Consider the following 13019-nt stretch of genomic DNA (forward strand, 5'->3'; position numbering starts at 1 on the left):
GCCGAGCGACCATAATTCAAAGTTATTGTTCTTTCGGAAGCAACCAACGGAATACAAGCCGATAGTCTTGCTTTTATTACTTTAAGATGAGTAAAACTCCTGTTTGAGTTATTAAAGAAACAAAAATACAAGACATAGATAAAATAACGAAATCCGTCATAAAAATGATTTGTGAATATGAGTTCTGAAGCTTCATGCATGCTTCATCTTTTGATTAAGATAGGAATAAAAGAAAAAAAAACTAAAGTGTATATGTACTTTACTTTTTACTTTCCTTGTCGTAAAATCATTAACAGAACGGAAAGTGTAGCTATGTGGTGTTTGGCAATAAAATCCCTATTACAATGACTTTTTATGAGCATTCCTCCGCTACCATTCAAAGATTATATTATAATTCTTGAATAGAGCTAGTTAATATGAAAAGGCACAATTATAAATTAATTATGGAAATTCAAAGCCTTACCTGAAACGTGGAGATGATGAGTCTGTGTGATCATAGGCTCAGTATTGATCTGGCACATGTAGTACCCTCCGTCTGTAGGTCTGACGTCACGTAGCGTCAGAGACCAGCTCTGGTCCCTTCTGGAGACGGCCACCCTGTGGTTCTTTGTGATCACATGGTGACCTATCGTGAGAATTGTTTGGGTGTCCACTCGAAGCCAGGCCACCTACGAAACAAGAGAGGATTTGTGAATAGATAAAGTATCAAGCTTTAGGACTTTTTTACCACAAATATCACGTCCCCAAAAGTTCTATTTACAGGTGTCTTTTTTTTTGAGGGGGAGAAAATCATCCAACGATCCTCATGATAAATCCTCTTACGTTGGGCGAGAGGGAGTGTGACACTTTCGCTAAAATCACCCCGTTCCTACTCCTGCTTTTCGAGCCAGAGCCCCGGTAGCCCGCTAGGTAGTCCGCAGTCTATGGACGGCACTGATGGTTAGTGATCCTTAAGGTGTTTTTCCATCAGAGACGTGCTATACTACGTTGCTGTGGATGCGTTTGGTTTCCACCAATCATATTCATTGGTAAACATAGCACAACTCATAGCACCCTTAGGGTTGCTCTCTAATCCTATAGAAAAACTATTTTAATTTAATTACCGTGCCTCTGGACGTCTGTAACAGTAAGATATGGTTCGCGTTGCTAATCTTAAATTAACCGAAACCCAGCTTAAGTTAATAGGTAAATCAAATCTTATTATTGGAATTTCTGATTTTGAAATTCTTGGTAGTTCAGAGTTAAAATTAATTTAATCTCAACCGAAATAATTCTTAGTAATAGCACGTAATCTGGAATTTTGAATAACAAAGGCTCGCCTCTGCCAAAAGCATAACTGGAGAAAAGTGAATGTTCGAAAATATATCTCTAGACCTCTACCTACGTACAAAGATTTTTGTGAAAATATTTCCAGACGTGAGAATATTTAAAACAGGCAGGTTATATAAAACATCATTAATTTTTACGAACTTGAATGAGTCTATTGTCTGTCTGCGAAGAAATGTAGGTAGATAAGAAAAAAAACTTACCTACGCATTGAAAAGGCTACTGCTTAAAAACGCACACTCACAACGAACATTACCTTTTGAAGCGTTCTAAATATAGAATATTATTCAATCATCGGTTTCCGAGAAATATCTCCAGCAACGAATTACAAATAAGTTTTATTTACAGAAGAAAATCGAACTGTACTAAGGTTCAATAAATCTAATAAAGGGAATGAAGACTAACATTATTTTTGGAACTTGTGGCTGTTTCTATCAAGTTGATTTCGAAAGTAATAGAATCTTTGGTCGTATTTCGAGATGTCAAAATTCAAGAGCCAATAAGTAACTGGACAAAGTATGTTTGTCAGAGGACTTGATAAAGGTCGCTAGGACCAACTGGATCAGATGACGCTCAGAAGGGCTGATGCCTGGTCCTGCGGACTAGCGTCTTTACCGGGGCTCCGGCTCGAAGGGCAGAAACAGGGTGGTTTTTGGTCAGTAAGAATCTGACACGGAAGTCATTAGGTAGGTAAGGCCTACTGCCACCAGTGAATTTCGTTAATTTGATAATGATACTTCTTAAGTACTAGAAAAATGAATGCCTTCAATGTTACAATGACGTTTACAGAATATGAAATAGGCCTTGGTTCTCACACCTAGGCGATTAATAGACATCTTCATCATCTTAACGACCAAACTGGCTAAGCATTCAAAATTCTGCCTGGAATCCTGACAGTTTAACATAGGATAACTTCCGAAAATATCCTCATCTATTATTTATTAGTCAAAAATAATCATATCTCCGTTTCCGTCTTCGTATTAGGGTTTCCGCATTCGTAGGGTCGTTGATCCATCTTCCAGGAAGGAATCTAAGGGTGATTTACCTCCAGAAACGTGCTGTGCTGCGTTGCTGTGGATGCGTTTGGCTTTCACCAATCATATTCATTGGTACACAGTTTTTAGTTTAGCACTGGTGGAAACGGATTCAGCTAAGCTATGTTTTTTAGAAAGATGCGTGCTATGGATGGTTACCCTACTATCGATACATCGCATACAACATCGAAAAGCTACAAAGCATCCGTGGTAGTAGTGGTTAGTATCCGTGGCAACTGTCACATAGTTTCACAACTTAGCTACAACTGAACTACATCTCTGTTGTAAAAGCACCCTAATACTTTCTGTATTTATCCGAGTATTAGAATAGAATCAACATCCAATTACTATGTTCCGAGAACTAAGGAGCCTTATTAATAAAATACTACACGACATAAATACGTTCCCTGGTATTTATTAATGCTTTACCTAGATAACATGACACGCTCATAATTACTAGAAGTTTGATATAAATAAAGAATAAGACAATTCCTTTTAGTTCTGTATTTTCTTTTAGGCGAGATTACCAATTGACGTCATAACATCAGTCACAATTCGAAACTTTATGCTACTGAGAATTTTGATATCAGAGCTTTTTTTTTTTTTTTTTTGGGACAAGCCCGCCACAACCTCCCATACCGCTGCAACTCCTGTAAGCCAGGATCTACAGTAGATACAACCATGAAAACACCGGAACATTGAAGTCCGGCGCGTCCCAGGGACATGAATGACTGTCTTGGATCCCGCAACGAAATAAATCAGAAGATATTATTAGAGGAGAAGAAAAGAAAACGATAGTTTCCACTTCCCTCGGTGAATTTAATGCAGGAGACAGAATGACTTAAGCCTTAAGGCACAAAGAGACTCCACAACTGGGAGAAGCCCAGTCGCCAAGCACCACGGAAATTTGACTTAAAACTAAGTGGGTCCTATGTGTGAGCTGTTATACTTGCTTCCAAACCCGCTACACGTTGCACGGCAATCAGTTGCCCAGCCATCGTGCCAACCGTGCAGTCAATTGTATTTGTCCGACAAGAAAACACGGGTGAAATTACTCGTAATTTCAATGTTTGCGGAATCGAGTATTATTCGTGTAATCTGATTTCAGTAATAGCTTGGAGTGTCTAATTGTGCTCAGTATATGGCAATAGGCTCACCCGCATTATTACATGTGACTTATGCAGCACAAAAGGTGAAAAGTGGATGGTACATTGTATAGCGGTAACCTACCGCTACTGGGGATAAAAGGGGTGACGTTGCCTTACAAAAAATGTATTTTTTACTAATTTATTGACCAAATGCTTAGTAGGTAATGTTAGTAACCTTGAGACCAATGAGGAAGATATTACGTCATAGTTACCTGGTTCACTAGTGCATAGTTTAGAGACAGATCCTTTCGAAGCAGGCGTTGCCAGTTGAATGGTAACGCATTACAGAGGGAAATGACTAATGGATACTATTAGCCTAACTAATGGGGCGGCCTGACCGAATGGCCTCAAAGGTGTAATATTGGATCATCAACGGTATCTCCTGCTTTCCTGTCCATTTGATTGGTTAGACAGGATTTTGTAATGTAATGTATGACTGACAGTTGGCGCGGTGGCTGGGCAACCGGCTGCCGCATAACGTGTAGCGGATTAACACATTGAACACCGTGGTGGTCACCGGTGACCGACGTTAGCGGAGGATTTGCCTTCAAGAGTTTTCTGTTGGCAGTCAAAGACTTAAATTCCCGCACGGAGCATCTTCTTGTGTGATCCACAAATTGTTGTTTTGGGTCTGGGTGTCATATGTATGTGAACTTGTATGTTTGTAAACAAACCCATGACATGGGAGAAAATCCTAGTGTGGCGCAACGTTTTTAATAAAAAAATATGTCTAGTCGTCGATTCTACTGTATTTCGATAGATAAGATTTAATAAATAAATCGTTTTATATGTTTAAACTTCTAATGTGTAGCTTTTGAACACGCTAAAAGGCGATTATGATATTTATCGAGTTTTAGAGAAAATAAATAGTGATTAATGTATATTTTTAATTCTTGTAAGATCATCTTACAAATTCAGTACACATATATTAGTACCTACCACTGAAATGAGTTAACAAAACACGAACTAAATTCACAACGTACCAATAGCACACAAATAAACAAATATACCTAATCGATACCGATAGGGACATTATATTATTATTCAGCACATAAATTCAGTTAATAATCAGATTATTACATGTAAATCGAGTGAAATAGTCCATTTTATTCCATAAACAGTTTACTACCACGAATAATATAATGTAAATAGTATAAGCAGGCTCCTATAAAATAGGTACCTAAGTCATTATTATCTATCTATCCGGAGCAGCGGACAACGTCACAGGTGACCGGGGCTCCGGCTCAAAGCAGAAGTAGGAACGAGGTGGTATTTAGTCAGTAAGAGTCTAACACTCTCTCTCGCCTCATCTAAGGCGGGAGAAGTCATTGGATGATTTTCCCACCTCAAAAAAGGGTCATTATTATCTATTACTAGAACCTCAACTACATAGCTAAGTATGACATTTACCTTGTAACTCTGTAAATTCTCCACTTTACAAGTGAGTGTTGCATCTCTGCCCAACACGACTGTGACGTTCGATTCCCGCCCGACGAATGTTGGTCCATCTGCAAAAAATATGAAACATAAGTACCTACTTATGTACGAGTATTATTAAATCACAGATTCAACGAAATCATTAGGTAGGAACGTCTTAAAAATTCTCGTACGTTATTTTTTTGACTTTATATAAATGAATTTGCTACAAAAAAAATAATTCAATCAATTTAATTGAGCGTACAGAATATTGGTCGTCTAAAAATGTTGTGTGTACCTATTTCATACAAAATTCATAAAAATGTAGTTTTTGACGTTTTGATAAAAAGTAAATATTGAATTTGACTAGTAGGAAAGTAGCCATATTTTCAATGATGCATAAAATCGGCCAAATCTTCAATTGCATGTAATGTATCTTGCGACCTTATGCAAGCTCACACCTAATTCACAGGCCTGCCGCTTACAAAGACTGTGGGCTCAACACTCCTGATTGACTTAGATCCCCTACGGTACAGGTCTAATCTTCCACTCCGCCAGAGTCACTGTGGCTAACTAACAACAGGCAATCCAGAGTGGTGTTTGAACGCTTCAAGAGAAACTGAGCTTGGAGATAAGCGCTCCTGTCATCTTTGTGACGGCTTTGTTTAACCTGGTGACTTAGGAATTTAGAACGTGAATATGTCACATGTGTCACAGCCAAATTATTTAGTAGGTACCTATGAAGTTGTATGAAGAAAATAAAAATGGTCTCGAAACAGAGAGAGACATTGAAAATTGTTAGGTATGTTACATATTTATTGACGAAACCATAATTATCATCTGTAACTATTGATCGGTTGCCAACCAATTAATCTTTTTTTATATTACTAGCAAACTCGACAAACTTCATGCCGCCTCAAAAATTATTTTCTCACCTTTTAACCCTTCCTTGGACTTCCACAAATACCTAATACAAGACCAATATTTGCCAAATCGGTCCAGACGTTTTTTACTTTTAGCGAGACTAGCGAACAGCGATTGATTTATATTTATATAGATAGTGTATATGATAGGTACGAGTAATTAGCTGATTGTACCTGTACCTACTAATAAACATTTTAGTAATTAAGACTAAGTGATTGCTCTACGTACTTCATTTTGATGTTACACCTACTAAGATTCTTGGGATTAGTCGTGCTATTATATAGCAAGATAAACAGTTAACTGACAGACATTTTAGATATTAATCCAAAAAGTCAGATTCCGAAATATTGAGTGGTAATCTATACTTACTAATATTATAGGTAAAGCTGAAAAGTTTGATTGTTTGAACGCGCTAATCTCCAGAACTTCTGGTCCGATTTGAATAATTCTTTATGTGTTGAATATTGCATATATCGAGGGAGGCTATAAGCTATAAAACATCACGCTATGACCAATAGGAGCCAAGCAGAGCGAGTGAAACCGCGCGGAAGTAGCTTTAACAATATAGACAAATGGAAAACATCGGCTACATGTAAAAAGCAATAATAGGAAAATGCCAACTTGTTTAGTAAAGTAAGCCATGTAATAAGTTAGATAAAAATAAAATATGCCTACATAAGCCGATAAAATAGCTAAATTAGCAACTCTCACGTCACAAACGAGGTGATTTATTATCATGCCTTTGCTGTACTGCTGGCAATTATACAACCTGGCACAGACTGTCATATACGTAGGTAGGTAAGTAGGTATCTCAAGTGGATACACACGTACATGTAACGAAATCTTATGCAAAGAAAATGTCTTGTTCGTTTGTTTGACGGCTTAAAAGTTACTGAAAGATATCTTTTAAAATGAAAAGCGAGAGATAAGTGGATGAGATGCAGGAAAAAAAGTCTACCTGAATATTTAATTATTGTATTACTTATAAATTGAGTCTGAAATATAGAAATACTTTTACGAGATAAATGATTGCACATGTACCTAATAGTTGTCCCTAAATATTTAATTACTGTATTACTTATGAAGCCATCAGAGTCTGAAATGACGTGATGAAGTGACAATGATGACTTTTAGGACATGACTGATGTGGCGTTTTAATTCTACATTTTATCTAGAACAAGTAACAAGGCGTTTTTGCGCTCAAATATTGTTCACGCAAGCGTCTCCGTAGGCTCAGGCTATAATACAATAATACAGACAAAGTACATAGGTATGTATGTATTTACAATATACGACGTAACTGGTATCTCATTTGCTTGTTATAAAGAGAATTGCGATTCTTTGCTCAGCAATTTCAATGTCTTCGATCGTACAATTTGAGCACAAATTGTAATAATTTTCGTAATACTGTAAGCTCCTTATTTTTGGAATACCAAACAATTGCGTAGGAGAATAAAACGAGGAATGAAATGTTGAAACATGTAATTTCTTACTTTTAAAATATTCAATACGACTATTGATAGGTACTTCGTAATAGCCAGCTATTTATTTTGAAGTTAGAAATATAAGTATAGAGAACTACACAACGTCACGCCTTTTATCCCCGAAAGGGCAGGCAGAGGTGTTCATTACCGCACGTAATACCGCTATACAATGTACACCTACTTTTCACCATTTCTGTTATAGGAGGTGAGTCTATTGCCATATTCTAGGCATAATTCCGGAGTTCGTGTTACAACTGAGAAATTTTTGGAAAAACCGAAAGAAGTTTAGTAATACTTTGCCCGACAGTAGAGACAGTATAGAGAAATATTAGAAACAAATAAAGATAAATTGTTATAGGTTGCTATTGGTTATTGGATGCCTTATTGCCCCAAAATAATACTGTCTTGATAAATGATAAAGTACACTCTCTCAAAACTAGGTACTGTACAGACTGAATTGTATCTTAGCATAGGTAGAACAAGAACTATTATGGCTTGTTTCACTTAATATGATTTCTTTTGAACGTCATCTGTTAAGTAGATCAATATAATTACTTAATTAATTTATATATCTCTGAAGTACCTAAACCACTGGAATGAAGTGATAGATGAATAAATAAACTTAAAAATCAACCTTACGAGTTCGAAATTAAAATAAAATTTCTTTTAACATTCGCTTGAGATGAGAAATTCAACGAATAACATTTTTACATCTACAAGTGTCACTCCAATGTTCATGGGACATGAAAAAGAATGAATTTTATGCTTTCTTACAAAGTAGAACGAGATAGTTTGGCATCTTTCTTATGAAAGTTAATTATATTGGACCGCTTTGTAAGCCTAGTACCTACTAGAGTGGAGCACTAAGTTTTGAGTTCAAGCCTAAGGTTGTAAAGATGGTAGTTTTGTTTTTCTTTTGTGTTTTGAGCTGGTGAGCTTGGTTTTCTATGTGGTTCAAGTACAAGACATTCATGGGGTAGTTAGGTACATATGTATGAAAAACTAATCTTTGAAATCTTATGAAATTAGCAAATTATTTAGTACCTTCATTCTTTCTGTAACGTCTCTCTATAGATATTTAATCTGAAAGAATAAAATTATAGACACGAATGTATCTATCCTTTAGACATAATTGATAAATCAGTCCTTAAGTTGCGTGGCCGGCAGGGTTAATAATTGTTACCCACATAATATATAAGAACTATATATATCACATTAAGGAAAGCAATAAATAATTTTAATTGGAATCAGGTGTGAATACTTCATTTATAAAACTTCATTGTCTTAATAACTTTCTGGGAAGCAAGTAGTCATTGACATCAAATCAACTTTAATCAGAAAAGAGTTGATATTCAAAACTCAGTGTCTACCTCTAGGCTTCTAGGTAAAGTAAAAATGCCCGAGGCGAGAAGAAATCACAAGAACATCGAAGTACCACTTTGAAAGTTTGTAAACTTTATAAAAATGATTTTACCTCGGCTGCAGTGTGCCCTATCTGTTGCGAAGTATTATAGATACTTTAAATTGTTTCCTTCCGAACTGTTCCCAACTTAGCATTCGCGGCCTCAACTTACAAACTATCATAAACCGAACTAAGTATCGCATAACTAAGGCCATTATACTTACTTCAACAATTACCCCTTTGGACTATTATCAATTAGTTTTATAGGTATGAGTAAAACTATTTGTAGGTATTTAATAATCTAGATATATTAAGGAGACATTATCTTGAAGAAGACATATTAAGAAAACGGCGCGTCGCGCTCACTACCCGACCAGAACCAGACTCGACCGTAAGTAATGCGGGCCTCATAGAGCCATCAGACCACCACAGATGGGGTCTAGTAAGGCTGATGCCTAATCCAGAGCTGCGGACTACCTAGCGGGTTTATCGGGGCTCCGGTTTGAAGAGGAGTAGGGACAGGGTGGGTTTTTTCCGTAAGACACTCCCTCACGCCTCACCCAAGGCTGGAGAAGTCATCGGATGATTTTCCCTTTTTAAAAAAGACTATTCTGAGCATCGGGAGATTTCGTCTTGCCTCAAAAATAATATTATCAAGTTATGAATTTTAAACATCCTCAAGAGCACATAAAGCATATTGATCAAGTAAACTTAAGGGAATACGTTATACAATATGTAGCATTCATTTTAAGTACAGTCCTACTATTGTTTTTATAATAAAGAATCTTTTCAAAAAGGTTCGAGCAAATCTTTATAGGATGAAGTGCATTGATTGACGTGTAAAGTAAGACTAGTAAGCATTTAAAATGAGATTATTAATTATATTTCTTCTTAAAGTAGAATGTACTAAAGCAAAAGTGCTCACCTCATGAGGAATTTCTTTGTTTTTAATTTTTTTAAGTAAGTAGGTAAAAATTGGTAAGGCTTTTTAGAATAGATAGGTACTTAATTATTATTTAAGCCACGAGGACGAAAGTGGCTAACCACTTGGCGTTTCTTAGTCATCCTTGGTTTTATCGTTAATCGAAAGATAACAATATTTCCTCGAAATCTAAAATCAGAAACATTGGTCCTACTTATCAGAAGCAATAAGTATTTTGATCCAGCTTAGTTAGATTTTCCTTAAAAATTTAATGGCAAGGGTATAATGTATTACTAAAAAATATAGCTTTTTCAAGGGCTACGAACTGCTACGACTGCTACAACTCTGGCTACGAGCTACGAGCTACGGAGCTGTGTTCACCTATGTATGGAAATTTCAATCCAAATCCCTTGTTTTCAAGGGCCCTTCTTTCAAACGATCCCAAATAAATAAGTAGATAAACTTGAGACCTTCCGAGAAATAATTCAATAAGAATTTAATCTTCAGCGAAATAGATATCGCATCACAATACGCATTTGACAAAACACAGCTATCAAAAATCGACAACCAGGCAATCAGAGAAAGCAAAGATCTCCATTATATTCGGAACGATATTTATAAGCACTTACATAAACAAAATACACCATATCGTAACTAGCATAAGATCCATACTGCATTAACTTTTATTCCTTCTTATTTTTCTCGTGACCTCAAGATCTTATTACAAAAGGATCCGCTTTCGTGGCTAATAGAATAAAGGTATGATTTTTCCAATAAATATGATATTTATGCCTGTTAGTATAACATTGAATAAATAGTTTCTGCTATTAACGTTGTGATGTTATGAATCGTCTTGATATTTTTCTTAAATATTGGATTTGTAGGACATGCTTTATTATGTTTGCTTTGGAAAGGATCTATTTAGTATTACATGATCTAAGTACCTACTTATTGAAACTGATGGAAGATGTCTTGTTTACTTAAATTTTTATGGCATATTAGCATCTGCCAGCGGCTTCGCCCGCGGTCTCGTGAGATAAAAAGTGTCTTGTTTGTTATTTCAAACCAGAATCTAATCCTGTTCCAAATTCCATCCCGATCCCTTCAGCCATTTTGATGCGATTGAGTAATAAAGTAACAAACATTTGCATTAATTATAATTTTAGTAAGATGACACTGGCAAACGACTAGACGAATGATAATAGGTAATTAATCAGCTCAGTGACTAGTTTTATTCAGCTAGCTTAAATAACATAGTTTAGGCTACATTTACCAAAAACTACTGTTCAATGCAATCATAATATCGAATCTAAACTGAACTGATAAAAGTAAGTAAAAACCGACATAGTAATGTTGTAAAAGGATCTGAACATATGCGGCAAAACTCAGGGGTAACTGGTGAAGGTATGCCACAAAACACGACCTTTTTCCCAAGGTTGTAATGTGGAAAATCGAGGAGACATTGAACAAATATTTCTTCTTTGTCTTTGAGGTGTTGAGGAATTCCTTTTCACTTTGAAATCATTCTTTTTATTCTATTTTATATCAGGTTTTGTTTCTGCGGGACAATATTGTAGGTAGTGGTTGTTTGCGTTGGCTTAAATGTTGTTCAATACAGCCTGTTTTTTAACATCTGCGTTTTTTTTTTTTAGAATTAGGTATCATTCAAACATTGCCTAAAACATTACGGTTAAAAACATTAAAAGAATCAAAACGGGTTATTTTTTTGTAAAAGGATTTTTTTATTTTAAATTGAATGATAGGTACCTATGGCTCAGAAAAAAATGGCAGGTATTAAAAAAACAGACAGAGGTATAAACGTCTTTTAAATATCTATTTTGCGCCTCGAATAGGAAACCATATTTTACACACTGCTTCGATCGTTACACTCACTCGTAGGTAGCTACTATTTGGTACCCACTGTAAATATGAACACGAGTGTAGCCAAAGTATCTATCTATATCACACATTTTCAGTAAATATTGCAATATGCTCGTCAGCGTCACTGTACCTGGAATTCTATGCAATGTATGATTTTAGGATCCCACATATTCTACCTACTGTGTTTTATTATTAAGTAAACATACAGATGAAAGTAATAACAGCGTTTTAAAACACATAAAAATGAAGGGTTTGCATTTTAATATACTTATCATTTCAAAATATCCCTAAAACTTTATCCTAAGTCTCCTCCTAAACAAAATTGCTGTAAACCACATTACAATCGGCTCAACCAAACGCAAGATAATCGCGCACAATCATACATACAGGTCGAACTGAGAAACTCCTTTTTTCGAAAGTCAGTTAATAAAATGTTAAAACAGCAATTTCTCCAAGTGCTACGAACTACTACGAAAGCTACGGGCTACGAGCTACGAAGTTCATACGTGTGACATTTCAATTATTTTGTCACGTGCAAAATAGATTGCCAACACTAGCGAAATTATTTTAAAAGTTGACTGCAGTCAGTTTTAGTTTCGCGTAGAATGGTAGAAATAATAAGAATATTAGGTATTGGAGAAAAAGGTGTGATGTTATAAATGCTAATAGTTAAATTACATAATGTTAATCTGTTTTAAAATACTTAACCATGTCTCAAAGCCATGATTAGAATTAACCTCTTCGTAGCTCAAAACTTCATACCTCCGATATTATTGAAAAGTAATAGGCGTGATCCTTTTTTGGAGGAAGGGAAATCATCCAATAACTTCTCCCGCCTTGGGTAAGGCGAGAAGGAGTGTCAGACTCTTACTTACTGACTAAAAACCACGCCGTTCCTTCTCCTACTGTGATCCTAACGGCCCATTATATTAATAGTCAAGAGTCGCGGGGAGCCATGTATTGGATGTAAGTGGCAAGCTGTCGTTTAATGTCGAAGCCTTTATTCAGCATCGGATGTCTTCCGGCTGATGATGATGTTGATTAAGTTTCGATTAGCCTATCAGACGAATAAGTTGACATATTTTATAAACATAATTAATTTTTAAAGCCGTTTACCTAATTAGGCTTTTTCAAACAATCTCAGAGATAAATTGTGACCTTAGAGTTAAGTAGGTACTTTTTACCGTCTACTTTTTATATCCTCAAAGTAAAGGTTTATATTAGAGAGAATTCAGATGAAAGAAAGTTCGATTTAAGGACCTATTAAATCTAAGTTACTGTATAAAATCTCGAGGAGGTTCAATAAACGAAATAGGGTCAGTCGATTTTTTCGGTCTCACAAAATTTGATTATAAGTATAAATTCTGGTTCAATTTCAAAAGTGTATTAGTTTCAAACTTAACTGTTTATGAAGGTTGGTAGATAGTTTTATGCAATATTGATTAATAATGAGGAAGTTTAAAAAAATCTAGTATTTGAGGA

General features: G+C 35.7%; 1 protein-coding gene across 1 annotated transcript in view; it reads right to left on the minus strand.

Annotated features, from left to right (window-relative positions):
* The window catches only part of LOC118268579 (lachesin-like), a 32370-nt gene that overhangs the window by 18784 nt on the left and 567 nt on the right, over positions 1–13019 (minus strand). Inside the window, exons 2-3 of the mRNA XM_050706276.1 lie at positions 4919–5016; positions 464–668 (exon numbers count right to left, since the gene is read on the minus strand). Coding sequence (XP_050562233.1) covers positions 464–668; positions 4919–5016 — 303 coding nt within the window. The remainder of the gene's footprint in view (positions 1–463; positions 669–4918; positions 5017–13019) is intronic.

Source organism: Spodoptera frugiperda, chromosome 29 (assembly GCF_023101765.2).
Source record: "Spodoptera frugiperda isolate SF20-4 chromosome 29, AGI-APGP_CSIRO_Sfru_2.0, whole genome shotgun sequence".
NCBI classification, from domain to species: Eukaryota; Metazoa; Arthropoda; class Insecta; order Lepidoptera; family Noctuidae; genus Spodoptera; species Spodoptera frugiperda.